Source organism: Lygodium microphyllum, chromosome 29, assembly GCF_053477565.2.
Source record: "Lygodium microphyllum isolate KBCC chromosome 29, Lygodium_microphyllum_v1.1.10, whole genome shotgun sequence".
Lineage (NCBI taxonomy): Eukaryota > Viridiplantae > Streptophyta > Polypodiopsida > Schizaeales > Lygodiaceae > Lygodium > Lygodium microphyllum.
The window spans coordinates 84,128,175-84,153,571 of NC_141163.1; the positions used below are offsets into that span (position 1 = coordinate 84,128,175).

At 42.1% G+C, this 25,397-nt stretch overlaps 1 protein-coding gene across 5 annotated transcripts in view; it reads left to right on the forward strand.

Moving 5' to 3' along the window:
* LOC148010856 (serine/threonine-protein kinase GRIK1-like) overlaps window positions 1-25,397 on the forward strand; it is a 77,216-nt gene that overhangs the window by 40,284 nt on the left and 11,535 nt on the right. For 2 of the 5 annotated variants that reach the window (XM_087672058.1, XM_087672062.1), the window contains 11 exons: window positions 235-309; window positions 411-455; window positions 11,736-11,810; window positions 12,021-12,108; window positions 13,356-13,480; window positions 13,592-13,687; window positions 13,802-13,868; window positions 13,967-14,082; window positions 17,829-17,907; window positions 18,001-18,075; window positions 18,157-18,217. In XM_087672058.1, coding sequence (XP_087528184.1) covers window positions 235-309; window positions 411-455; window positions 11,736-11,810; window positions 12,021-12,108; window positions 13,356-13,480; window positions 13,592-13,687; window positions 13,802-13,868; window positions 13,967-14,082; window positions 17,829-17,907; window positions 18,001-18,075; window positions 18,157-18,209 — 894 coding nt within the window. In that variant the 3' untranslated portion in view covers window positions 18,210-18,217. Of the gene's footprint in view, window positions 1-234; window positions 310-410; window positions 456-11,735; window positions 11,811-12,020; window positions 12,109-13,355; window positions 13,481-13,591; window positions 13,688-13,801; window positions 13,869-13,966; window positions 14,083-17,828; window positions 17,908-18,000; window positions 18,076-18,152; window positions 18,218-25,397 lie in introns of all 5 variants that reach the window. The other 3 variants (XM_087672060.1, XM_087672059.1, XM_087672061.1) reach the window with 3 other exon arrangements.

Consider the following 25,397-nt stretch of genomic DNA (forward strand, 5'->3'; position numbering starts at 1 on the left):
GTCCTTTTTCTGGGGAATCTAAGACAGCTTTTATGTACTTTCTGAGTAGTTACATACATTCCCAGTCTGATTAGGAGAGTGTAATTATTACTTTCTTTTCAAGGGAATAGGACAACTGTATTCATATGAAATAAACCAGGCCATTGCATGATCTGCAGAAGTATTTTGTAAAAGCAGGTTAACTACCTTGTTCTAATCAGAACAATAAATACAGTTATCTCCTTTCTTGAACAGGATATTGATGGAAATAAGATGGTGAATGAATTTGTTAGACAGTGTGTGATTGGTCGTGGGAGCTATGGAAAAGTGGTTTGTATCATTCCTGTGGTAGTCTGGTTATTTTACGATTGATGTATGACATTTCTTCTTATGTGATATTCTGCAAATGTATGCTGATGTACACTGTACAGGTTCTACATCGCAGCTTAATGGACGGGACCCTTTATGCTATTAAGGTGGGCAGAAAGTGCACCAAATTTTAAGTTAATGGCCTGTAAAAAGATGGACAATGGAGTAATTGTATTCATACAGACTAGAATCTTAGATGGCACTAGTTTGTGTGCTTTGAAGTGTTAAAATGATTTACATGGAATAAGCTTAATTTGACTATGATATGACAGGACAACTCGTTGAGTCTCATAATAACACCTTGAAGAAAATCCCCATGAGATGCAAGGAACTATGTAAATAGTAACCATGTACATCACAAAAGTCAATGGTTGTGTGAACAACCAATCTGCATCTAAGGGGCAACATGGGGAAATTCCCCCGAGTTCCACAGGAGGGTCTCTGTCCTCCTTCTCCTCATCTCATAGCTGCCTTGCATCCTCTCACATCTCCTGCAGAGATATGGATGACCTCTGTCGAAATCCTTGAAAGAGTCTTTGCTGTGGATACATCCTGAAGGTCTATAGCATGGCTGCACCTGATGGTCCACGTGTACTAGGCTATGATATTGGCAATCAACTCCCATTTGTGACAATGTCCTTGGGTCCACTATGCTTGCAAGTAACAGATGCTGTCCAATGCTGAAAAAAGAGACGCTCCCTTAAACATCCTCATAGCCACATGTTGGGCCTGTGTTTGCAACCCAAGCTACAACCCACCAGGTCAGTACCATGGTCTTTATTGTGCCACGAAATATTATCACGAGGGCTCTCCTCCATACCTCTTGAGCTATGGGGCAGTCCCATAGGTAGTGTCTCTGTGTCTCCTCTGGCTCATTGCATCTCGCACATGCCATCGGGTCCTTGCCATATCCAAGCCAAATATCAACCGCTAAGCTTCTATGTGCTAATAGCCATAGGAACATGGATTTCTTTCTAGACCTAAAGCTATCACTTACAATCCTCCTCCCCAGCCTACTAGTAGCCAAAGAAGTCAACATCGTGTAGCCCATTTAGGAATGGATCCCTCCCTACCTACTTTTCAATATGTCACTGTAATCTCTAGAGAGTCCTCTTTTGATAAGCCCAATATCTCCATCCATCTTACAAGTGGGGGGTTTGGGTCAACATACCACATCCTCTCGTAGTGTTGCAGTACTCTAATCATCTGTCGCAAGCATCTAGTGAACTTTGTCTAGTCCAAGTCCTCTTGCTGGAGGTGACCATTCTCCTCAACCATAAAAGTGAATGTCTTGTTTGTGCTAGTCGCAATGACTACTAGAAGAATGTCCCCTTTGAAGAAGAGACTAACATAGGTCCAATAAGTGTTTGTATCCATCCTTCAATTTGGAGAAACTCCCTTTGTCATGGCCTCAATTATAGGTAGGCTCCTTTGAGACCATGTAAATCTTTGCCTTTGAATCTCTTGTGGTAGCTCTTGAGTTACAAGCGAGTTTCCCATTGAGGCAACAACTTGAATAGAAAACCTCTTTCAGAATAGGTAAGTTCTTTGTTCGATAGTGTGGCTTGACTCTAATTCAAATAATGATTGAAGAGAAGAGGCTGCCTTCTCTTTTCTTTGGCTATGGTCAATGGTAACTGATGAAGGCGAGATGATATAGATCTCCATGCTTTGATAATGATAGTTGCAAATTTGATCTCAAAGCTCCTCCCTATGTTTCTAATTCTAATATCCTAAATAGTCAATGAACGTTGACCTGCCATTGTCCTCCATGTGTAGGTGTGATAAATTGAAGCCCCTCCATCAAAAGTTTCTTCCAAGGCTCTGTGCCAAGAAAAAGACCCCTAACAATGACCCTAGCTAAGGCTTTGCTCTGGCTATGAGGCTCTATGATCTCCAATTCTTCTCTAGATCTAGGTTATATGATGACATCCCAAGCCTTCTCTCTAGCTAGGCTCCCATCTCCTCTTGACCCAATAAAATTTTTGATATGGTGCTTCACTTGGCCAATGCATGACTTTGAGAATGCCATTCCCAATAGGGAGGGATGTACAACATGATTACAAGAAAAGTTGGTTGGTGATCACTACTCTCCCTGCTAGGGAGAACCTTGCCTAGCTCCAATGGAGAAGCTTTTGTCTGATGCTCAAGGGAAAAGGTGCCAATTGCTGCTTTGAGCTATGTCACTTGGGTCCCATTGGTTGGGAACCCAAGTGAAATCCTCATGTGCTCGCCATTCTGATCGCCTACTGATGCATACCCAAAATCCATTTGACAGTGCCAATGAATTAAGGAACTTGTTGCTCTGCACAATATCTCCATGGTGGCTACAAAGGCCTCTAAAGTTACTCACATCCTTGTCTAGATAGAGTGCTATGTCATCAACAAACTCTACAGCATGAATCTCCTCAAACTCAAGGATGCACAATTGGATGCCTTTGATACTTATGGATCTATCTCTAAGGAAGGAGCTGATTGCCTCTGCTACAAATAAGAACAAAAAGGGGGTTAATGGACTGCCTTGTCTCCTTGATTTGTGGATGTTAAATCTCTCTCCTCTCATCCCATTGGTCATAACCTAGTTGTATGTTATGAGAAAGAATACCCTAACATAGAAACATAAATGAAAGCGTATGACAAAGGGTAAATTCAAAAGAACACAATTAGGGTTAGGGTAGCTTAGAGATAGTCAGCACAGTGGAAATTTGAATGAATGACCAAATATTGAATATACAATGCTCATGCAGCAAACAAACCGTACAGGAATGAAATTTGGACCCGAAACTCTTGTGTCTGTAGGACCGAGGCATAGCTGTTGAGCGCGAGAGTGTGTCGTACTCTTGACGGATCCCAAAACGTAGCAAGGCAGTCTCCAAATAGTGAGATTGCCTTGGAGACAACCATGTGTAGTAAATATTCACAAATGCATGTTTACAAAACAGAATATCAATGCACTGGAGTTATGCAAGAGGCAATGCAAGTGTGATCATGCTCATGCAAAATGCAATGCAACAGTGCCACTTGGACAATATCCTCATAGGGAAATTGTTCACTTGCCTAAGCATCCTTTTACAATCTTGTCGTCTTGATGATGCTGATGAAGATAAAGATATTGTAAACAACATCCTATCACACTAAGAGAAGAAAGCCAAGTCCTCTCCAAGTGGAAAGGAGAGTGAGAGGGAATCACTCTTTCCCCATCAATTTGACAATGTAGGGGAGGGTGTATCCAAGCCATTCTTGGGTAGAATATACTGCAATACTAGTTGATTGATCGCCTTGGTCAATACATTTGCAAAATTGTGGGAGTGAAGTGAGTGATGCGCAGTGGCGATGCAATGTTCTGCGATGAAAATGTCAAGTAGAGAGCAAAACGTGAGCAAGAGTACAGAGTGAGAGTCAGAGAGAGAGATGCATGATGTTCTTGGGTACAATTTTTGTTGTGTGTACCTCTTTAGGTTTTAGATAGATATATATGAAAGCACAAATGTGCTAAGGATGTGTTTACACCCTTGCACATGTAAAAGGCATGATGGCCCGTTATTCCCAACAATCTCCCACCTAAAGGCAATGTGTCTTAAGAGGAGAAAAGAATCAGCTAAGCCTAGGTATGTGTAAAGCTGAAATACATATATCTATCCAATTTCCATCATCTGTGAGCAATGAGCAAACCGATCTGCTGGAAGACCCTTCGTGAGAAGATCTGCAGGATTATCATATGTATGCACTTTGACAAGCTCAATGCTCTTGTTGTCAAGTACATCTCTAATGAAGTGATACTTCACTTGTATGTGCTTCGTCTTTGCATGAAAGATGGGATTCTGTGCTAGCATGATAGCACTTTGAGTCTCTGACTATCACAATGGAGAACAGGTAACTCTATAATGCCAAGCTCTCCCACCAGACGTGAAAGCCATAAAGTCTCCTTGTATGCCTCAGTGGTAGCCACATACTCTGCCTCTGTAGTAGACAATGCAATACACTTTTGTAGCCTGGAGATCCAAGAGATTGCTCCTCCTGTGTGAAGGTAAAAACATACCTAGAAGTGGACTTTTTGTAGTCCGCATGACCAGCATAGTCTGCATCCGTAAAGCCAACAACAAATGCCTTCTACTTTCCAAAGTAGATGCACAAATCCTTTGTGCCTTTGAGGTATCTCATAATACCTTTTACTGCTTTCCAATGCTTTTTATCGGGGTTTGCCATGTATCTGCTAACCACTCCCACTACAAAGGCAATGTTGGGACGTGTAGCAATCATAGCATACATAAAATTGCGAACAACTGAAGCATATAGTATCTTGGTCATTTCAACCTTCTCATCATTAGATGTAGGGCTGTCCTCTGCACTGAGTTTCACATATGGAGGCAATGGAACCCCAATTGTTTTCCCCCCCTCCATATTGAAACTCTGTAAAACCTTGGAGATATACTTTTGCTGAGATAGATAGAGTAATCCTTTTGACCTATCTCTGAGTATTCACATGCCAAGAATGTGATTTGCATCACCAAGATCCTTCATGTCAAAGCTGCCATGAAGACTTTGCTTCAGTGAGTCCAAGGCATGAGTATCCCTGCCAACAATTAGCATGCCATCAATATACAAAACCAAGATAATCAGGCTGCCATTTGTTGCCTTCTTGGTGTACAAGCAGTGATCCACTTGACTTCTATGAAAACCTCGAGATTGCATAAATGTATTAAACTTATGATACCATTCTCTAGGTGCTTGTTTCAGCCCATACAAACTCCTTCTGAGTTTACATACCATCTTCTCTTTCCCTTTTGCCACAAACCCTTTATGCTGTTGCATATATATATCTTCATGCAAATCACCATGTAAGAACATAGTCTTTATATCCATCTGTATGAGCACCATATCTTTAGTTGCAACCAAGCCCAAAATGGTTCTCAATGTAGTCATCTTGACTATAGGAGAGAAGATCTCATCAAAGTCAACTCCATGTTCCTGCTTGTACCCCAATTTTGCTTTGTACTTTGGCGAGGAACCAGAAGTGACCATCTTGTAAACCCATTTGCATGGAAGGGTTTTTTGCCCTTTAGGCAACTGCACCAAGTCCCAAGTGCCATTTTTCTCAAGAGATTCCATCTCTGACAACATGGTTTTATACCATTTCTTGCTGTCTTGTCTATCCATTGCTTCCTTGAAGCAAGACGGTTCACCACAGTCTGTCAACATGACATAATCAGCCACATTGTTTGCATGGGGAACGAATCTATCAGGTTGTCTAGTAGCGCTAGACGATCTTCTAACCCAATGATCATTGTTTGCTGGTGGTTGAGCCTGCAAATTTCCATTTTCAGCTTGCTGTCTTGGCATTTCAGCGTGCAAATCAGCACTAACAGCTTGCTGTCCTGGCTGTTTCTGCACATCCAGTGGCTCATCATTATGGGCAATGACTGGCTGATCATTTCCAGCATTATTTTCTGCATTTGCAGGTTCATTTACAGCAGGTATTTGCTGCTGTACAGTGGGCACATTTTGTTGTCCAAAAGGTATTTCTTCCTGGAATATAACCTTACGGACCTCCTCAATATTTTCGGGTTGTTTATGCATCTGATCTTCCCGGAAGATAACATCGTTGCTACGTACTATTTTACTTTTCTCGGGATCCCATAATCTATACCCCATTTCACCCTCGTCACCATATCCTAAGAAAATGCATTTACAGGACTTTGGCTCAAGTTTGCTGCGTTCTTCTTTACAAACGTGCACAAAAGCCTCTTAGCCAAACACTTTTAGGTGAGCATATGAAGGTGGCTTGTCCGACCACGCGTCCTGAGAGATCCCCCCTCCCTTGGACCTATTCGGTGACTGATTAATCAAGTGAACAGTTGTCATAACAGCCTCTGTCCAAAAGCCATGGGGTAATGCAGCATGAGACAACATGGTACGGATTTTATCCTGTATGGTCTGATTCATATGCTTTGCAACTCCATTTTGGGGTGGATTATGAGGGGCAATGAGCTTCCTCTTTATCCCTTTGCTGTCACAAAATGCCTGAAAGGGGACACATATTCCCCACCATTGTCAGAGCAAAGATACTTAAGTGTCTTATCTGTTTGATTTTCAACCAATGCCAATAATTTTTTAAACTTGTCGAGCACTTCGTCCTTGCTACGAATAGGGTAAACCCATACTTCCGTGTAGCATCATCAACAAAGTATTTCTTTCCCCTTAAAGATAACCCTGACATTTGACATACATTAGAATGTACTAACTCTAGAGGGGAGGGTTTCAACGAAAGAGACTTCTTATGAGACGACTGTGTATATATCATAAACACAATGATTACAATGCTCAAAATCAGCATAACAAAGACAAGGCAAGTAACCCAATGAGAAAGCACTTTCATTTCAGTTTGACTCATGTGTCCCAATCAGCCATGCTACAAAGAAACACTTGGCTGCTCGGTCACGGCAACAAAATGGTCATGCACACTAGATACATGGAGAGGATACATGGTATCACTTTTACAACCTCTAGCAATCACTCTAGATCCCTTACAGATCTTCAATTTTCCATCTCCAAAGGTGGTATGAAATCCATCGTCATCTAGCTGCCCTGTGCTCTAAAATCTTGTCGTGGCTTACAAGGATCGCCTCTTGAAGTTGATTCAATGAGAGCGCCATGTATTGCCAAAACCAAAAGTAACAGCCATGATGGCCCATGCTTTAAAGGACGCACTTAGAAAACTTCAACAATAGCCCGTGCCAGTAGGCCCCCTAAGCGATCTGACCATTCTGGTGATTCGTGTTGAGTGTAAGGACCAAATCATCCAAAATATCTTGCTTGACAATGAATCAGGTGTCAACACCATCACATTGGCTACTTGCCAAGAATTGGGATTGATAAATTGAGAATTAGCTCCCTTCTTGGTAAGGATTGCGAATCAACAACGGGTAAGTGTTACTTCATTATGACAATGAGAGATGCATTGCTTTGGCACGGAACCCCGTGTTTCATGCTAGGTCGAAGCACATTGAGATTTAGTACCATTTCATTCGGGAGAAGATCTTGGATGAGACTATTGATGTGGTTCACTGCAAGGCAGAGGAGAATCTTGTAGATTTGTTTACGAAGGTGCTTCCTAAGCTTCTTCTATGATAGCACTCCACATCCTTGAGCCTTATGCCGTGTCTAGGATTTGAGAGGGGGTGTTAGAGATTATTCATCCCTTGGACTAGCATTTCTAAGATCATTGTAAAGTCAATTCTCTCAAAGGTACTCTTCGAGGGCATTATTTTATTACTCTTGTCAGTCAATGGGCATTTTCAGTACATTTGATATGGTTAATGGGCAGTTTGTCAAGTAGGCAATGATGCCACGTGGTAGTTGGAGGACTGATCATTGATTATTTTATTCCTTTGTCCAGTAGTCGGTTGGTTTTGATCAGGTATGCCAGTTTTTTACTGGCCAGTTGCAGTATTTTATTGCATTCTTTTCTCTTATTTAGGCCCAATTGGCAGCCTGCCCTACTCACTTGTGTTCACGTGCGGGGTGGAGGGAGATGGCTCGAGGAGATACGTCTACATCCCTTGTATATCTGCCCTCTTCATTTCAATTCATTGACTGCAGATTTCTGTGTTCTTCCATCTCTTTTCTCTCTCCCTTTCTCTCGGGTTCACTTGCTTTCAATCTTGTCCATATGCTTTTGCATGCACTGCACTCTGACACTAGTACGCTGAATAGTGATTCTCGTGGCAGGAATATTGTTAGCATACAATTCCCTGGATGCAAACCAAGTACATCCAAGATCCACTTCATAATCGAGCTGTTCATCACTAGGAGAGTGGCGATGCAATCTCTCCCTTGAGCGTCACACAATACTTTGGATCTTCTATGCTTCACTGAATCTGAATGAGCCCAATCCAAAGTCGACTTTAACAAAAACACATCAAGGTAAAGTGCATCATTGAGGATGATGTGCCAAGTTACCCTCCTCCATCGAGTTGCATCCTTTCATAGGTGAAACAATGCTAAAGCTTCGCAAGAAGCACACGTGTCATGAAAACTTGACCTCTAACTTTACTTGCCTCAAAACCTCCACTAGGTTCTAGGCCTTTTTCACTATGATGCTTTATACTTATGTAACATTGTATCTAATTGACTAGCCCCTCATGTACCTGACATGCTAGGAGCACCAGATATATTAAAAAACATTCTTATTTGCATACTTTGAACCATTGCAATGTGAAAATGCATGGAAATTTGCATTCTTCCAACCATACCAGGATACATTTTTCCATACATTACATGCATTACTAGCTGCATTTTCCCTCATGCAAGCATTACTAGCTGTATTTTTTTTCATGGTCAACATTATATGGAGCATTTGCATGACCAACATTAATACCATGAGTTTCAAACACAATGGGCTGCATATATGTATTGCCAAACTTGCCAATTTGTGCCTTGACATTATGTCAACATTACTATACATGGGGTTATGCATATCACCATTCATACCCGGATATATTGAGCCTTGCACACCACGCATTGGTTGCTGCATATCATAATGAGTTGTGCCATACATTCTTGTATGCAGTTCTTGACCCACCATAGCATGGAAACTAGTGCCACCACCAAAGTATCATGGTTGCTCTATCATTGCATGCATGCCGTGCTGTTCAAAAAGCATTGGATTGGCACTTCCAAATTGGGTGGCCTTGTGTATGCATCAATTGCTCCATGGCATTATTTGCTTGTGCTTACTATCCACATTTGGAACATTATGCTTGTATTGGCTCTTTCTTCGGGGCATCTTATTGTCCCAAAGGTCTTTGAAGATTTCCTCTTCTTGCCTTTGCTGCCCTCCTTCAAGGGGTTCAAAAAGCGCATGAGCCGAGGATCATTTGCCAATTTCACAAACATTTCAGCTACTGTCCTTAACTAATTTATAAATTGGTCAGCAAATTTCTTTTCTTCTTGTTGGTCATCAGCTTGAAGAGACCTAGAAGGACTCACATTTTGGCCTAAACTAACATTCTTAGCTTGCTGCTGACGCAGTGTACCTTGTCCCAGATCAGGCATTGCATTTTTCCCAACACTTAGTGAATTTTCAAATCGAGAGGCATCATCCCTACTTGATCCCATCTCACTATCTAAAGACATTTTTCTTGTAATGCTTAGCTGAATACAAATTTAATACTAGAGCAAAGTTTGTGACTTTCTATTAGGATTCAGGTGTCTTTAACCCACCAATTCAAGGGATTTGATGGTATCCTGGCAATGGAACCATGAAACTAGCCTTTCTTCTTAGATGGGGTGGTAAATAACCTATTAATCAACAATTATTGCAAGCATAAAATTCATATAAATTGAAAATGGACACTTTACTACTTTAATCTTGAACAATGGATAGCTTGTTGGCCACACAATTGGTGCTCCTCGCGGTATTTCTTTAGCTTTTATTGTAAAAAGATGGAGTACAATTGAGATTTTTCTGATCTCCTCTGTTAATCCAAGTACCTCTTTCTATCAAAACTTACCAGCAAGCCTTCAAACCAATTTTCCCCTTGGTTTGCTTGGGTATTGGACTTCACTTTGCTCCTTGAAGGACAAATAAAGCCCCAAACTTAATATGGGTTGGTTGGCCTCTGGAATCTCCTTGAAATTTTTAAATTTCAACTGTTGGAATTTAAGTCCTAGGCCTTCAATTCTAAGCATGTATCTTGAGGTGGTTGTGAAACCCTAATTTTTGTTGTAAATTAGGGTTTATAGCAACGGTTTTTCAATATCTCCACCTTTGATGACTCAAATGGCTGGATTTTGTTAAGATAACTTGAGAGATGGCTGAAGGATGAGAGAGAATGTTGTAGAGAGAGATTTCAGTGTTTCTTCATAAGAATCGCTGAAAAATTGCTGTTGCCCCACTCAAACAACCATGGAAGTTGTCACCTATATCTTAGGAAGGTTGTTATTCTCTCTTATATGTTGTCGCCTGCACGAGAAGGACCTTGGACTGCTATTATCACTTGTACCTGGAAGGCTCCAAACTACTGTGAACTACTGTAGGACTCGTCCTTGGTGGCTGCGAATCACATCAACAACATCCCTTTGCTCTCTAATAGCTTATTTCTCTCTCACAATGGTTGGAATAGACTTCCAGTGGCCGGCCAAAACGTTTTTCCACTTGCATGGGCAAGTTATGCCAAGTGGCAGCCTTCTAATCTCATTCTCTAGCATTTTTTAGTGCTCAAAAAAATAATTTCATCAGCCAATAATAAAATTGGCTAGGCCAATTTGTCTCCCAAGTATCCTTGAGCAGTGGTTGACCCTTAGACCATCATTAACTAATTAATTAATGCTTAGTCTGTCACCGCTGACATTACTGGCCAATAAATTAATCTAGGTGAGATTTTGACACCAGGTACCACCTAGTATTTATTAGACATAACTTATTACAACTTTTGCCTTTGGCATCGATTGATATTTCAGGATCTTGGGTCCCACATTGTGAAAAATTGACTTGGACCTCACATGTGCAAGTCACATTAGGGCATTTGATTAACTTTTAATCAAATGCTAAGCAAAGCAATAAAATTTCACATCCTTGTGATAAATTGCCTTTTGGGGCTGTTTTAATGAGAGCAAATTAGGGTTTAATACATGATAATAAGATTATGCGAGAATCATAAAATTTGTGGCTCAATAAATGACAGCTGCAATAATGTCAAGAAAGGCTGCTGTACACAAGTGACAAGTTGCTGTATGGGCCCCCATATGCAGAACACAAGTGGGAAACAGGTCACCAATGACGGGCACCTGTTGGGTTGCAGCCAATCTGAGACGACAGTAGCTCCAAGATGCACCGAACAGCATAGCAGCAGCTTTGTTGTGATAGCATCCACAAGGCACATATAGGAGGGGAACAATAGTCGGAGAAGGAGAGTGGTTGAGAGAGATTGAAAGCGAGAGTCATTTCAAAGTGACTAAGAGTGATAGTAGGGATGCACACAACATTTCCTTTTGAGGGGATTTTGGAGCATTTGTACTCCTGCATAAATAAAAGCCTTTTATTCACAAATAAGGCTGTTTTGGGGCTGAATTAAGGAGCAATATTTAGGCATTAATGTATCCTAATTACCCTTTAATGCCAGCCTTAATTGTGGTTGCTCAACAAGGATTATTATCACTTGATTACCTTTGAGGTAGGTGGTTGGTTGACCTCTATGTTTGGAATTAGACAGTTGGAAACTGTGGTTATTGGCCCTGGTAATTTCACAGCTTTAATAATTAGCAGAATTGTATGCATCAATTATTCTAATATGAGCTAGATAAGTCATTTAACTGACATCATTTATTGAAGTGATTGGAGGTATTCTGAGATCTATGGTTGCATCTTTGACTCATTATTTTTGTAGGTGTTTCGCAAAACTCGTCTTCGCAAAGTTCGGGTTGCACCATTACAGACAGCCATGACAGATGTTCTAAGAGAGGTAGTCTTCACAAAGCACCTCGTTGGTTGTTGCTTGTGCTTCACTTGCTCACTTCACAAAGAAATTGTTAATGGTATTGGACATTTGTAGCAAGGGGGAAACCAAAATTTCCCTTCTTGAAAAGCAGCTCATCTAATAATAAGTCATAGTTCATTTTAAAAAACTTGACTAATGTTTACATTGGTATTTCTGTTTGTTGAGGTTATTCAGGTGGAGATTATGAAAACTTTGCATCATCCTCGAGTTGTGGGCCTGATTGAGGTTATTGATGATCCAGCAAGTGATCATTTCTACATGGGTATTGATAGAGCTTTCTATGAATCCTACACATCTGCTTTTCTATGTGGGGCTTATCAACCTGATTATTATTGTCTTCTTTTGATTAAAATTACTACTGCTTTAATGACCTCTTGCAAATTCTAAGGACATATACATCACCTAAATGTCTGTCAACAGTCCTAGCATTTTGGCAGCTTTGCAACAGTTAAGCATTGAGAAGCGGTACTAATTGGCTCTATAGTTCAGATGATATATCGTGCTTGTTATTTTAGACCTTTGGGGCACATTTGTATTTCAGGTAATTGTCACAGTGTTACCACAGCCAAATTAGCTTTGTTTTGCCCTTAGAGCATAGTTGCTAGGGGTTTCAGAGATGGGAGGTATGAAATAGGTTTCCAAAGTTTCATACGAGTTTCCTAAAACATAAGAAACGGGTCTGTTTCGAGATGAAAATTATTGAAACTTCATATACATATAAAAATACTTCAAGTCCAATGGACCACAACAAAACATAACATGATTCAACATCGTAGACTAAATCTAAGTGGATAATCAATAGATGGTACACAAAGCAACCATAATTGATCACTAGATAGTAACTAGGCTAAGGTAAGCAAAGCCTTAAATAGCCCAATCATCAACGATTGGTCCCATAGGTAATGAATTGTCGAAAAAAAAGGACCAACTTTAGTGTTCTGACCTCAAAGGTCAATTCAGCTGTTTCTAAAGTTTCAGAAATGGACTGACATTTCCTACATTTCCTACAGTTAAGAAACATGGTTCTTGGCAATTATATGTCCACCCTTTTGCATTGATTTGGTTTGGTCTCTTTCTGTTTCAAAAGAGGGTTACAATGTCATCTTGTAAATTTGATTGCGTATTGTTTTCTGTCAGTATGGTCTCTGGAACTTGTAAGCTTTGCAAAATCCCTAAGTCCTGTGAAAGTATAGATATGATGTTGTGACTTGCTTGCCATGTATTTCACGTGTGAATTCATGCCTATCACAGTTCGGGTGAGGTTTTGCACATGGTGTCATGGTTAAAGGTAGTGGTGACCTCTTTGTGTAGGATAATGACCTCAATTAAAAGTTTTCTGATGTATACCATATAATGAAGTTCAAACATTCTTTATTGTGGCTGCTGTCATGAATTTTGTGGTCCTGTAGATGCTAAGTCTAAATCAGCAATCAGTCTTCTTGGGCATCTTCCGTAAGGTTTTCTTTTCATTCCTTGATTATCTTTTGCCTTGAACCATACATTGTGTAGTGCTTGAGTACGTTGAAGGGAGGAGGATTTTTGAAGGGGCTGGTCCTTCTGGAGGAATTGGAGAAGCTACTGCCCGGTGTTATTTTAGAGATGTTGTTGAAGGACTCATGTACCTTCACAAGCAGGTGGTCTTTCCTTGTGATACCTTTTCTTTGCAATCCTGTGTCCAATTGAAGCACCTGCTGTAAACAAACTGCTAACGTTGACAAGTCTCAAATATTGGGTTTGCTAAGCAGAATGTCATACATGGTGATATCAAGCCTGAGAACCTTCTTGTAAGCAGGGAAGGCAGGATCAAAATTGGTGATTTTGGCATAAGCCAAACCTTTAAGGTAATTCTTTTGGTGTGCAATGCTTGCTGGATCTTTTTAAAGGTTCCATGTGACGCAAGCCTCTAGAATGTTTATATGATGTCTTCAGGAATTAATACTTTTGGTCACTGACAGGATAACAATGATGAGATACATAGGTCCCCAGGTACACCTGTTTTCACAGCACCTGAATGCTGCTCTGGTAAAATTTTTGTTGCTGTATGTTAATATGGGTTTCTAGCTTTTTGGAGCATTATTGTGACTTAGCAGTCATAAGAGGTTGTAATGGCATGGCAACAGGCTCTGCATATCATGGCAAAGCAGCAGATATTTGGGCATTGGGAGTCACACTTTACTGTATGCTTTTTGGCAGCTACCCTTTCATTGGTGATACTTTGCAGGATGTGTATGACAAGGTGACTTAACAGACCATCTAGGGCAGAATACGTTTAAACATCCTCGAATACTACTGTTTTGCTTCTGAAAATTTTTCTCGAGTGAGATCTTTTTTGTATGCCATATGGTTCTGCAATGGCAATGGTTCAGTCATGTCGTTTTCTAGTGCATGTTGTCAAGAATGAAAGAGTTGCATCTATAATTACCTTGAAAGCAAATGTAGGCTTCTCAAAAGAAGTTCATGCTGGCCAATCCCACTTTTGATTGTTTCAATCAACGAGATTGCATGTTTCTTAATGCTATTTTCTAAGCTAAGGATTGCTGTGAAGTTTTAGAAGATGAAATTCAACATAACATCTACATCATGAGAAGAGGCAATAATTCTTTTAAGAGTTGATAAAAATATGAAATCTATAATGTTAAGATCCACATCATGAGTAAAGCATTAGTTCTTTAAAGAGTCGAGTTTGTAGGCTTTAAAACTTTGAGATGTGCAATCTTTGATTTTTGAGGACTGCACTGTATATGGATGATGAGTTTGAGCATTTTAGTTTAGTGTTTATGACTTCAGGTTTCTATCTGAATCATCTTGAAATTCTCCCAGTGGAGACTGATCACCTTGCTATTAGTTGCCTAGAAGGCATTGATCAAGATGGTTGGCAACAGACTTTACCCCATCTGTCCAGACATCATTGATGACACATAGACAATCTTCATCCAGGATAGGAGTATCTTGGATAATGTTTTCTCCTTCTCTGAGGCATGGAGTGGACATATCTCAACAGTCAATGTGTGGCCATGCTCCTTCTGGACTCTGAGAAGGCTGATGACAGGTTGACTGGGACTTCTTGGAGGGTATGATGGCACAGCTCAGCTTTCCTCAGGAGTGGACTTGTTTGCCTTACAGATGTTGGCCACCAACAGAGTGCTCATTGGAGGGCAGAGAGGGACAGAGTTCTGACTCCAAAGGTTTGTTGGTCAGGGTTGCCCTCTAGCCCCATACCTCTTCTTACTCTTTGTGGAGGTGATGTCCCACTTGCTTTGTTCAAGAGTGAGGGGCTTGAGGGCCTCAAGATCTTGATGAGGGCAGAGATAGAGTCAGTGGACTCCGAGTATGCTGATGACATTGCCCTCTATGTGGGTATGATGAGGTGATGCTGAGGGTGAAGATGGAGTTGGTGGACTTGAAGTATGCTAATGACACTGCCCTCTATGTGGAGGATGATGAGGTGATGCTGGAGAGAGTGAGCTTGGCACTGAGGTGTTCTGCATGACTGCAGGTGCAAAAATCAACTGGCATAGGTTTGCTCGGTTTTCTTATGGACCTAGACTCCTGCATTTCGTGGGGTGTCCACCTAGGTTTCAGATGGTTGAGCAGGGGTCAGATAGTTAGAAACCTTGGGTTCTAGGTGGGACTTGACATTACTCTAGCCCAACAGTTCACCTTGATACTTGATTCCATCAAACAGAAGTTAACTTACTAGAGCATGGTTCATCTCTCCTTGGTGGGCAGGGCCCTAGTTGTCAATTAGGTTCTTTTTGTGATAGCTTGGCACATAGCTTCCTGTTGGTGTTTCTCATTAGCATGTGTGATTCAGTTACATCACCTAGTCCAGAACTTCCTTTGGGCTGGTTTAAACGGGTCCACGGATTCTTGTGCCGAGGTGGCGTGGGAGACTATCATGTGTGGTTCAGTTATGTTGCCTGGTGCAGAACTTCCTTTGGTCTGGTTCAGAAGGGTCTAGGGAGTTTTGTGCCAAGGTGGCTTGGGAGACTATCATCTGTCATCACTCCCGGGAGTTCGGGGGGTTTGGGATCATTGACCCAGAGTATCTGAGTCTATCCCTACTAGGCAAGGTACCGTCTGAGGGCTCATCCTAGATGGACAGATGTGGAAAGTCATCCAATAGGGCTTCCAGGAGTGTAGACTGTGGCTAGGTGGACAGTGGAAACTGTTCCTGAGGTGGATCATCATTGCAGCATAGATCACGGCACCTAGATCCCCCTTTTCTTCACAACCTGTTACTGGTCTGGTAACACTTGCATAAGGTCCTCGTACTACAGAGGTCTGTGGCTTGCTTGGAGGAGATTGATTGCTAGCCTATTGTTTGGAACCCTTAGGTTTGAAACCATGACAGGTTACAGCTTGGAGAGCACCCTTGCATCCAGTGGGCTAGCTAGGAGGTTGGCCTTTCCCATGCTGTTAGGGTGTGGTAAGATGTTTACAGGATGGCAGATTGGAAGGTTCTACAGCAGATGGCTGGATGTCGGAGAGGGCATTGAGGCGAGGAGAAGAGAGATTGGAGTGATCTTGTCAAAATGGCTAGATCCTCTCCTCAGAGAGCCTATGTAGCCTGAAGAGCTGTAAGTTGCTCAATTCTCACAAGTGGGTGTCCCCCTGGCAGGCAGATTGTATGGTGCTCCCCATGGCATTTTCTTTCTAGTTTTATGGTGGTTGGCTAGTCATTGACAGGGGCAACAGGATGAGGAGCTTCTAGCCATCCCTTGGAGGAGGATCTCTATCATCAACCTCCAAGGGTCGACTTGGGAGTTGGACCCATACATACCCTGGGCTGAGTTTCGAGAGTGGCGCCTATGGATTTGGGAGAGTAAGCCTATAGATGAGCTGGAGTGGGACCTTGGAGAGTGGCTTTGGCTGGCCATGGTAGTTGCCAAGAAGTTGTAGAGCTTCTTGGCCTATACAACTAGGATTGGCAGACATGTTTTAACGCAAGAGATGGATTAGGCACTCTTGTGAATAGACACTAAGGAGAGCATAGCATCACAGATGCTTTTTGCCGCACCTTTGGCAATGCTTGTGGGATAGTTGGAGGCCCTTGAGGTTGTCCTACTTCATTTGGCTCCTTGCACATGGGGGCTTGGCAGTAGGGAGCTGGTTGCCCCAAATGTAGCAAGGTGGAGTTTGCAAGTGTTGCTTATAGCAACATTTGGGAACTCCAAAACATTGCCATTGGTCATGTGTGGCAGCTCAGCTGGTGTGGAGAGGAGTGTGGTATTCTCCGTCATGTGGCACCTAGATTGGGGTGTATATCCTAGGGGGCCTTCTGTTGGCAATTGGTTAACTAGGACCACCACCTACTATACGAGGTGAGATGCATGGCACAACAATCATTGAGGCAAGTTCTTGCACGGTGGTCGGCCTGGATGCATTGTCCATCTGTTAGGTAGTGGAGCCCACATCGCTTCAAATGTGTGGGAGATGATTTGGAGTCTTATAAGGTGGCACATCTAGAAGGCACACTGACAGCTGATTTTTGGAGGTGAGTGGTTCTCTGTACATGCGACCCTGGTAAAGCTCTTGACTTCCATCATCCACTCACTCTGCTGTTGGGATTAGGTTCCGGGTGATTCCTGGGGTGGGGTGGTCATAACCAGTTCCTCACAATGCAGACTAGCAGCCCTAGGTGGTGATATACTCCCATCCCCCTAAGACTGCCTTGAAAGGTTTGTATATATGATTGTTTTGAGATTTTGAGTCAGCTCCAGCTAGACTGTCTAGCACATGTACTCATTGCAAATTCATTGAGTAATATAATTAGCCACATTTTTTCCCACAAAAATGTTTAAAAAGCAGTTCCTTATATATGCTAAAAACCTTGCTATCCATTTGTTTGGTCTGCTAAACGTGTCAGCTGTCAGCATTACAATTCAAAGTTTCAAACATTTCTTTCTGCTTTTATAGTTTATGGACACTCTAGTCTTAAAAACTCATAAAAGTTGTAGCTAAGTGACAATTTGTGTGCAGATAGTTCATAATCCCCTTCAGATACCAGAATCTTCAAACCCAGATGTAATAAACCTTCTTCAAGGCCTGTTATGTAAAGGTGAGTCATCACAGTAACTTTTTTGGATGTTTCCTAGTCTCTACAAAATCTTAGTTTTCTGAATTCACATCTTTGATCGTTACATCCATTTAGATCCAAATTTGCGACTGACATTGGACAAAGTATCCCAGCATCCATGGGTTGTTAGTGGCCTGGACAGTCCAGAAGGTAAGTGTTGTCAGTTGGGTCTAATCTTCTGCTACATAGTGCTTCATGCAGGCTATAATGTGCAGCTATCTTCTTAGGAAGGCATTTACCTTATGAGAAATGGGGCCCGATTTGACATTGATACTGTGAACTAAAATGAGTGGTATGTATGCTGAATAACCCGATGAATGAAGAGAGATGGCTTGGGTGAGTTTGAGGTGTTTTTCAGATGATTGAGATGAATAAACTTTAAAGGGCTAACCTTCAATGTGCGCATAAGAGTGGGAACTTAGTAGGATTTTCCTGAATATAGACATCTAAATATGGTGATTGAAAGGATACAAGTTTTCATCCTGGGTATGATTTTGAAGATAGCGGTCTTCAAAGTTTGAATGGTCTTCATTTGAGCATGCAGCTATCTTCTTGATGTTAATTTGTCTTTATTAAAAATGACCAATTGTTAGAACAATCTGTTCCAGACATTGATAAGCCCTGGTATAGCTGTTTCCCTGTTTTCATGCTTTGGGTGTTGCTATTAAAGTTGGGTCATGGATAGAGGGGAATGAGGGCATTTGTCAAAATATAGCTTCCCCATACTGCCTACATGATGATTCTTTTGATGTGGACTTGGATGGCTGCTCCGATGCAGAGTTATTGCACAGAGTTGATGAAATTCACAGAGAACATATGACAACTTATCCTTCACATTCTTGCTTTGAACCTTAATTCAGACCACACACATATTCCACATCAGATTCCTGTTTTGTTTAAAGCTCCAAACACTCGTTTATAACTATAATTTGATGTTATTTATTCAAGCATGTGATTTGTTCTCGGATTATTGGTGGTTTGTACCCTTTTGGCCGTATACTTAATGTTTCAACACACTTGCAAGAGTGTTTTTACGCCAAGCTTTTTGGTAACACAAACACACATGCATGCGTGCGCGCATGTACAAACACATACACATGCACACAAAGAAATGAAATGATATATTAATACTTGCAAAAGGCCAAAATGTCCTATGAGACCATGAGTTACAATCATTTGTATGATGGCACAATTGTCTAGAAGGAATAGCAAATGAAAACGTAATAAACAATAAGAAAGCTAAAAGCTATAGGTGAGGAGAACTCTAGTTGACAAATAAAGACCTCTAGTTGATACAATCTCATGGGGGTGTAGAGGGCATGGATCTAGCCCAAGCAATTATCTCTTGTATCTGTCTATGAAAGTGTTGCCGACGTTTGGATTGGCCAAGGTGGATAGCTCAATCAATTAATATTCCATGCGTATGTGTAGATGGCTGAGGCTGTAACTGTGCTGAAACCTCTTGAGTCTCTTTTGCAAAGAAATCTGGAAGCTGCCTTTGGGTATGGCCTTGATGCCTTGGAGTTGTTGTACTCTTGAGGAATGTATTCCTAAGTCGCTATATCTCAAGGAGGAAGAGGCCAAGGCACTGCTGATCAGTGAAATCCATGACTCTAGATAGTGGTCCAAACCCATCTCTAAATAGACTTTGGACATGGCCTTGGATCTCGTAGTATGCTGGGCAGTGTCAAATATGGCGCTCCTCTGTCTCTAGTTCTAGTTGACATATTTGGCATATGTGCTTCTTTGGTGGTATGGATCTGTATCTACCAATCTCAATCTATGTGAAGAGACATGAAGTTGACCAAGAGCACATGATCCCATGTGAGAGATGAGTGTCCATGTATCTCGTTGGACAATAAATCCATCGTCCGTAGTATGGAGAAAATGCTATCTATAGAAAGCCATCTTCGTCCCTAGCTCCTGTATTGGTACCAACCATGTCCTCCTAGTGTCTAGCTAGGTGAGATCCATCTTGATAACCCTACCAATCTTTGAGTGGCTCAAGGTTAGAGATGGTGCATCAAGAGAGTATTGAAGCTTGTCCATGCTAAAGCCATATAACTCAATTTTGACATTTTATCAGTTTGTTTTGGAATGAGAATCATGATGTTGCAACTTCACTCAGTCTATATTGTATCTGGGCTATTTATATCTTTATTTCAATTTTCTTTATGTGATATATAGGTATGAATCATAATGTTTTAGGTTTGAACGATATTACAGCTCGTCCAAAGACTAACAATGACATAAGTCAATAATGGATCATAGATGCATAACATATTATTCTCAATTGACTCTCATGTATTATCACTCAAGGTTGATTGGCCTTTTTTTGTTTAAGAGAGAATTCCGTAGACTCTTTCTAGTTAAAATCATAAAAAGTCCCTATATGAAAAAACTTGTGTTTCTTATTTCACCCCCTTTGGAAAGAAACTTATGAAACACGTTTCTAACATTTTGTTTCTAAATGTTTTTGACATTTCTAGTCGCTATGTCGAATGCTCTCCTAGGTAGTCTATTTGGATGCATGGTATGTACTTTGTATATAAAATTGATGGTTTGGAACAGAGCCTCTAACATCATGGGGATGCAGCGAACTCTACTTTGATGATCTCATGTGGTACTGATGGCTTGTTACAAATCATCTGTGAGAGCATGATGCTATGATGCTATGTGGTCTCTTTATTCTTGTCCAATGATACACTAGTGCACCATACATCATGGCTGGTGTAACCAATGTATCAAATAGCCATCGTCGTGTATGAGGCTGCCGGAAGTGCGTTTGGTGACAATGTCACTCTAACATGGCCAGTGTAGTGTATCCTCATGTAAGTCGAGATCCTTGATTGCTTGTGCCATAGTGAATCTCCTAGTTGATGTAGTAAATGTGACTCCTAGGTAGACATATGAGTCTACCATCTCGACCTGTCCAACTCCTAGCGTGAAAAAAGTCCTCTTCATTGGGGGTGATGTGTGAAAAATCAGAATCTTGGTTTTCCCAAGGCTCATTGTCAATCCCCGTTGTGTACTAAAAATGTGAAGGACATGAAGTTGTCACTATAAACCCTCATATGACTCAAAGACCAAAACAATGCCATTAGTATAAAGCAAGATGGAGACCATGTACTTGTGTCCACCATGTCCCCTCCTTGTGTGATGTGGTCCTCTATCTCATCAATACAGAGTCCAAAGAGTGGGAGAGAGAGGACATCCCCACTTCACTCCTATGGTACTATAGAACACATTTGAGAGTCCTCCTAGGCACCTCACTCAACCAATCACCCTCTCATATAGTGCATAAATGCCCTAGATCACGTCTGATGGGATCCTTATGTCTATAGTCTATGTATTAGTCTTATCTTGTGGAATTGTGTCGAAGGCTTTGTGGAAATCCACAAAGAAGTAGAGCTTATTTTTTCTCACCTTGGTCTGTTCAACCATGGCCTTCATTGGTAGCTATGTTTCAGCAGGTTTGGGAAATAGGGGTCATGCCTTCCTCATGGAAAGAGGGCCTTATCAAATTGCTTCCAAAGGTTCCTTCGCCGTCAATGTTGCAACAGTGGAGACCAATTTCATTGATGGGCTCGATGCATAAAATCTTTTCCAAAGTCCTGGCAAATAGGCTCCACAAGCACCTTCCAGCTATTGTGCATCCTCTTCAATATGGTTTCATTAAGGGATGCAACATTCTGGATAATATCTTAAATGTACAAATGGCCATTGACTATGCAAGGCACTCTAGCCAGGAAGTGGTATTGATTCAGTTGGATCTGGAAAGGGCCTTTGACTATTTAGATTGGTCTTTCATTGCTGAACTTATGTCCGCCATGGGTTTTGGTGCGCGGATGTCCCGATTGATCTACACCATTAGTGCTGAGGCTTCTTCGCGTGTTATGCTCAATGGTGGGGTTACAGAGCCATTTGTCCTTGCACGTGCGGTGAGACAGGGTTGTCCTTTGAGTCCTCTCTTCTTTGCCCTGGCAACTCACCCGGTTCTTTCAATGTTATCTTCAATGGCAGCTTCTGATCAGTTGGTCGGTTTGTCTCTTCCTTTGGGGTAGCACTTCATTAGCCAATCTTTGGCTGATGATAGCTTTATGATTTTGCGTGCAGACAAGGACAACATTCGCAAGGCATTAGATGTTTGGACACTCTTTGGTCATGCTTTGGGTCTTCGCATCAATGCCTTCAAATCAGCCACTCTCAGCTGCACGGAGTCGGATTTACAGTCATTGGGTTGGGAGGGTTGTTGAGATTCAGCAATCACACTCACTAACAGCCTCTTTGTATGGAGCTTCAAGGCCAAGGACATGCAGGCTTATCTATCCCATATGCACAGTGGTGCCTACTGCAGTTTCCTACTTTCCTATAAAGCATTGTACTTGCTTCCTTTTCTTAATGCAATGATAGTACTCTTTTCTTTTCAGTAAAGTGTTAATGTCATTGTCCACATACACAAGATTGTGTTTATGAGTCTAAGTCTCAATCTTGGAACCTAATTCACTTGTGTAACAAACAGTGTCTTTGTCTTCTCCATCATGAGTCCACTCTTCTCCTTCCATCCACCATAACTCATTGCCATGTCCTAGAACCCGCTCATTTTGACAAGGGTCAGGTTGTTCCCCGTGGCTCCATTGTCAGGCATCTTGGGTACCCGTTGGGTGTCGATGTTCGGCCAAAGCAGCTACTGGAGTGGATTTCACAGAAACTGGTAGCTAAGTTTATGTATTGGAAGTCGCAAGCGTGGCCCTTTCATGTCCGCCTCAAAGTGGCGCAAACAATTATGCTGCCAATGCTCACATATTTCTTGCCATTGCTGCCCTAGACTCCTACTACTTTGAAGGCTCTCATGCGCCCTATTCGTTTCATGTTATGGAAGAAGGATTCATTGCACGCAGGTATTTCGTGGATTTCGTGGTCACATACATGTACCCCCAAATGCTTGGGTAGTGGGGCTATTTTGGATGCTGAAACTCATATGCTGGCCCTTCGTTGGTCACTTTTTCGCGCTATGTGCGTGGATCATCACCCGTGGACCATTATAGTCCGTTATTTTCCGGAGGACAGTGGGCTTCGACATGGCAATACACAAATTCGGGGCTCTTGGTGGCATGTCCTTAATACAGACTCTCGGTTTTCCAGCCCCGCCTCCTCTCTATTATTGCATTTGGTCGGCTCCTGGAAAGCGGTGCTCCAAAAGGTGAGTTGGCATCTAGCGGAGGACCGCTTGCATGCTAACTCCTTTCAACTGGAATTGTTGGCATTCTCAAGATTACTTTCGTGGGAAGACAAACATGAGCTTCGACCAAAATTTAACCGCATGGCCCGTTTGGGGGTGACTTCAGTTGCGGACGCCACCCTTGCCAGTCGTAATGTCTTTGCATCGTTTCGTACGGCCAGGAGACTTTTCAAAATCCTACGTGGCTACCATGACTTATGGGAGCAGCTTTTGCTGGTACTTCAGGCCAGGCAACCTTTTCCTGCCCTTGTGGTGGATCGTCCTTGTCAGGACTGGGACCTTGCAAGCCAGTTGAGTCTGGAAAAGGCCTCTGCTAATCAGGTGTATCATCTTCTGATGAAAGATCATCAATGGCTGGCTGTTAAAGCTAATTCTGTATGGGGTTTGTGGAAATCTCAGTCATGGTGGAAGGCAACGGTGATGGAGGGCTGGTTGAATAAGACACCGTTCAAGTGCAAGGTCTTTCTTTGGTGGGTGATGATTGGTGGTCTTCCTCTTGCCTTGGCCCTCTCCAAGCGTCAAATCTCGAATGGCAATTGTTTCTTTTGTACCACTACTGTGGAATCGGCCCGGCATCGATTTATTTCTTGCCCGCTGGCCAAGAGGATCTGGTCGCTCTTGTCACAGGTTTGGCTTACAGTGGTGGGGTCCTCGCTCACCCCGTTCAATTGGGTTTTTGTGCTTCCAAAATACCCCACACCGCCACAGTCGAATATGAAGATCTTGTTTCAATTCTTCAGATTCTGGGGATGTTGGCACAATTGGACCACTCGGAATGCCTTTCTTTTTGATTCTGCCTCTAATGTACCAAAACACATTGCTCGGCTTAAAGGTCTCTTGCATTGGCAGATAGATCTCATTCGGCACTCGGACTTGCTCCCTCGGGAGGACTTGCTTACCTGGCATATGGCAATTTCCTCTGGGTCTTTGCTACCACTTATGTAACTTTTGTGTGGCTTAGTACTGGGATCTTACACGTTGGCTTAGAGCCCTCGTGTATCTTGTAATCATGAAAACTTGTACTCTTTTTTCGTAATTAATACAATTACCTTTTACGAAAAAAAAAGAGAGAGAAGACCTATGTAAGCAACTTGCAACAGACCTGTGTGATCTGCATGACCTGCAGCACACCTGTACGACCTACAACAGATTTACAAAGAGATTGACAGATCAGTCCAGGGTATATCCAAAGAAGTGAATGGTGGATACCTCTTGTAGCATTGATATGGATTTCCTTGACCAGCACATAGGTGTGTGGGAGGACAAGATATTGTGGATTCCGATCAGGAATCTCAGGCTGAGGACATTCATGAGGATGTAGAAGGAGGTGAAGCGTGGAAGGGAGACACGTTCTAGTGTATGCTAGCCCAAGCTAACAACTTGATGTGTGAGTACATTCATGCAAATGAAGGCAAGGCATCCGCTTGACTAGGTGGTGGGTGGATGGAACATTGAATGACTAGCAATGTGACTGAATTATGGGCTACTCTGTGTCAGGGATAGAATTGTTGAACTAAAAATGCATTAGCTTGACTTAAACAGCCCCAAAACATGCTTAATTAATGAAGCAAACCTTTTATTTTAAAAGAAATGCGATCCTAGAGAGTTATTGTGTCCCACATGCAAAACCCTGATTTGGGTGCCCCAAACTTTCTATAAATAGGCATGCAGCCCACCACTCTCTCTTAATCTCGCTTTTGCAGATTTCAAGTCTTTCACCTTGATGCCCACACTCTAGATGCGGAGGACATCGCGGTCTAAGTTGGCCATTGCTGCCTACAATGGTTTGGCGCTTGTTTCCAGCCTACCACACACTGCTCGGAGCTGATTTCAGCCTGTTGATTGTTGTTGCTGGTTTTTCCTGTTGTTGCTAGCTTGCCAGGTCATCAACCAGCCTACGTTTGCTATTTGGAGCTACCGCTTGCACAGCTTTCTCTCTCCTTTACTGTCGCCTTCTCCTGCAAGTTGTCACCTAGCCTTTGCTGGCTGCATTTGGCAGTTTTCTCTGTTGTAGCTGCCGCCTAGCCTAAATAGGCCGCATTTTACTGTTTTCTCTCTCCTCTCGTGCGTTTTTAGGCTTTCTCTTTGATGCATTGCTGTTTGCATTAGATCTAGCCTTTCTTGGCTATGTTTGCTGGTGTTCGATATCCGGAGGTTTCCTTGCTGCCCTTCTAGACCCGTTCAGAGTATGACACTCTCTCCAACTGATTACCCTTGCCCTAATCTTCGA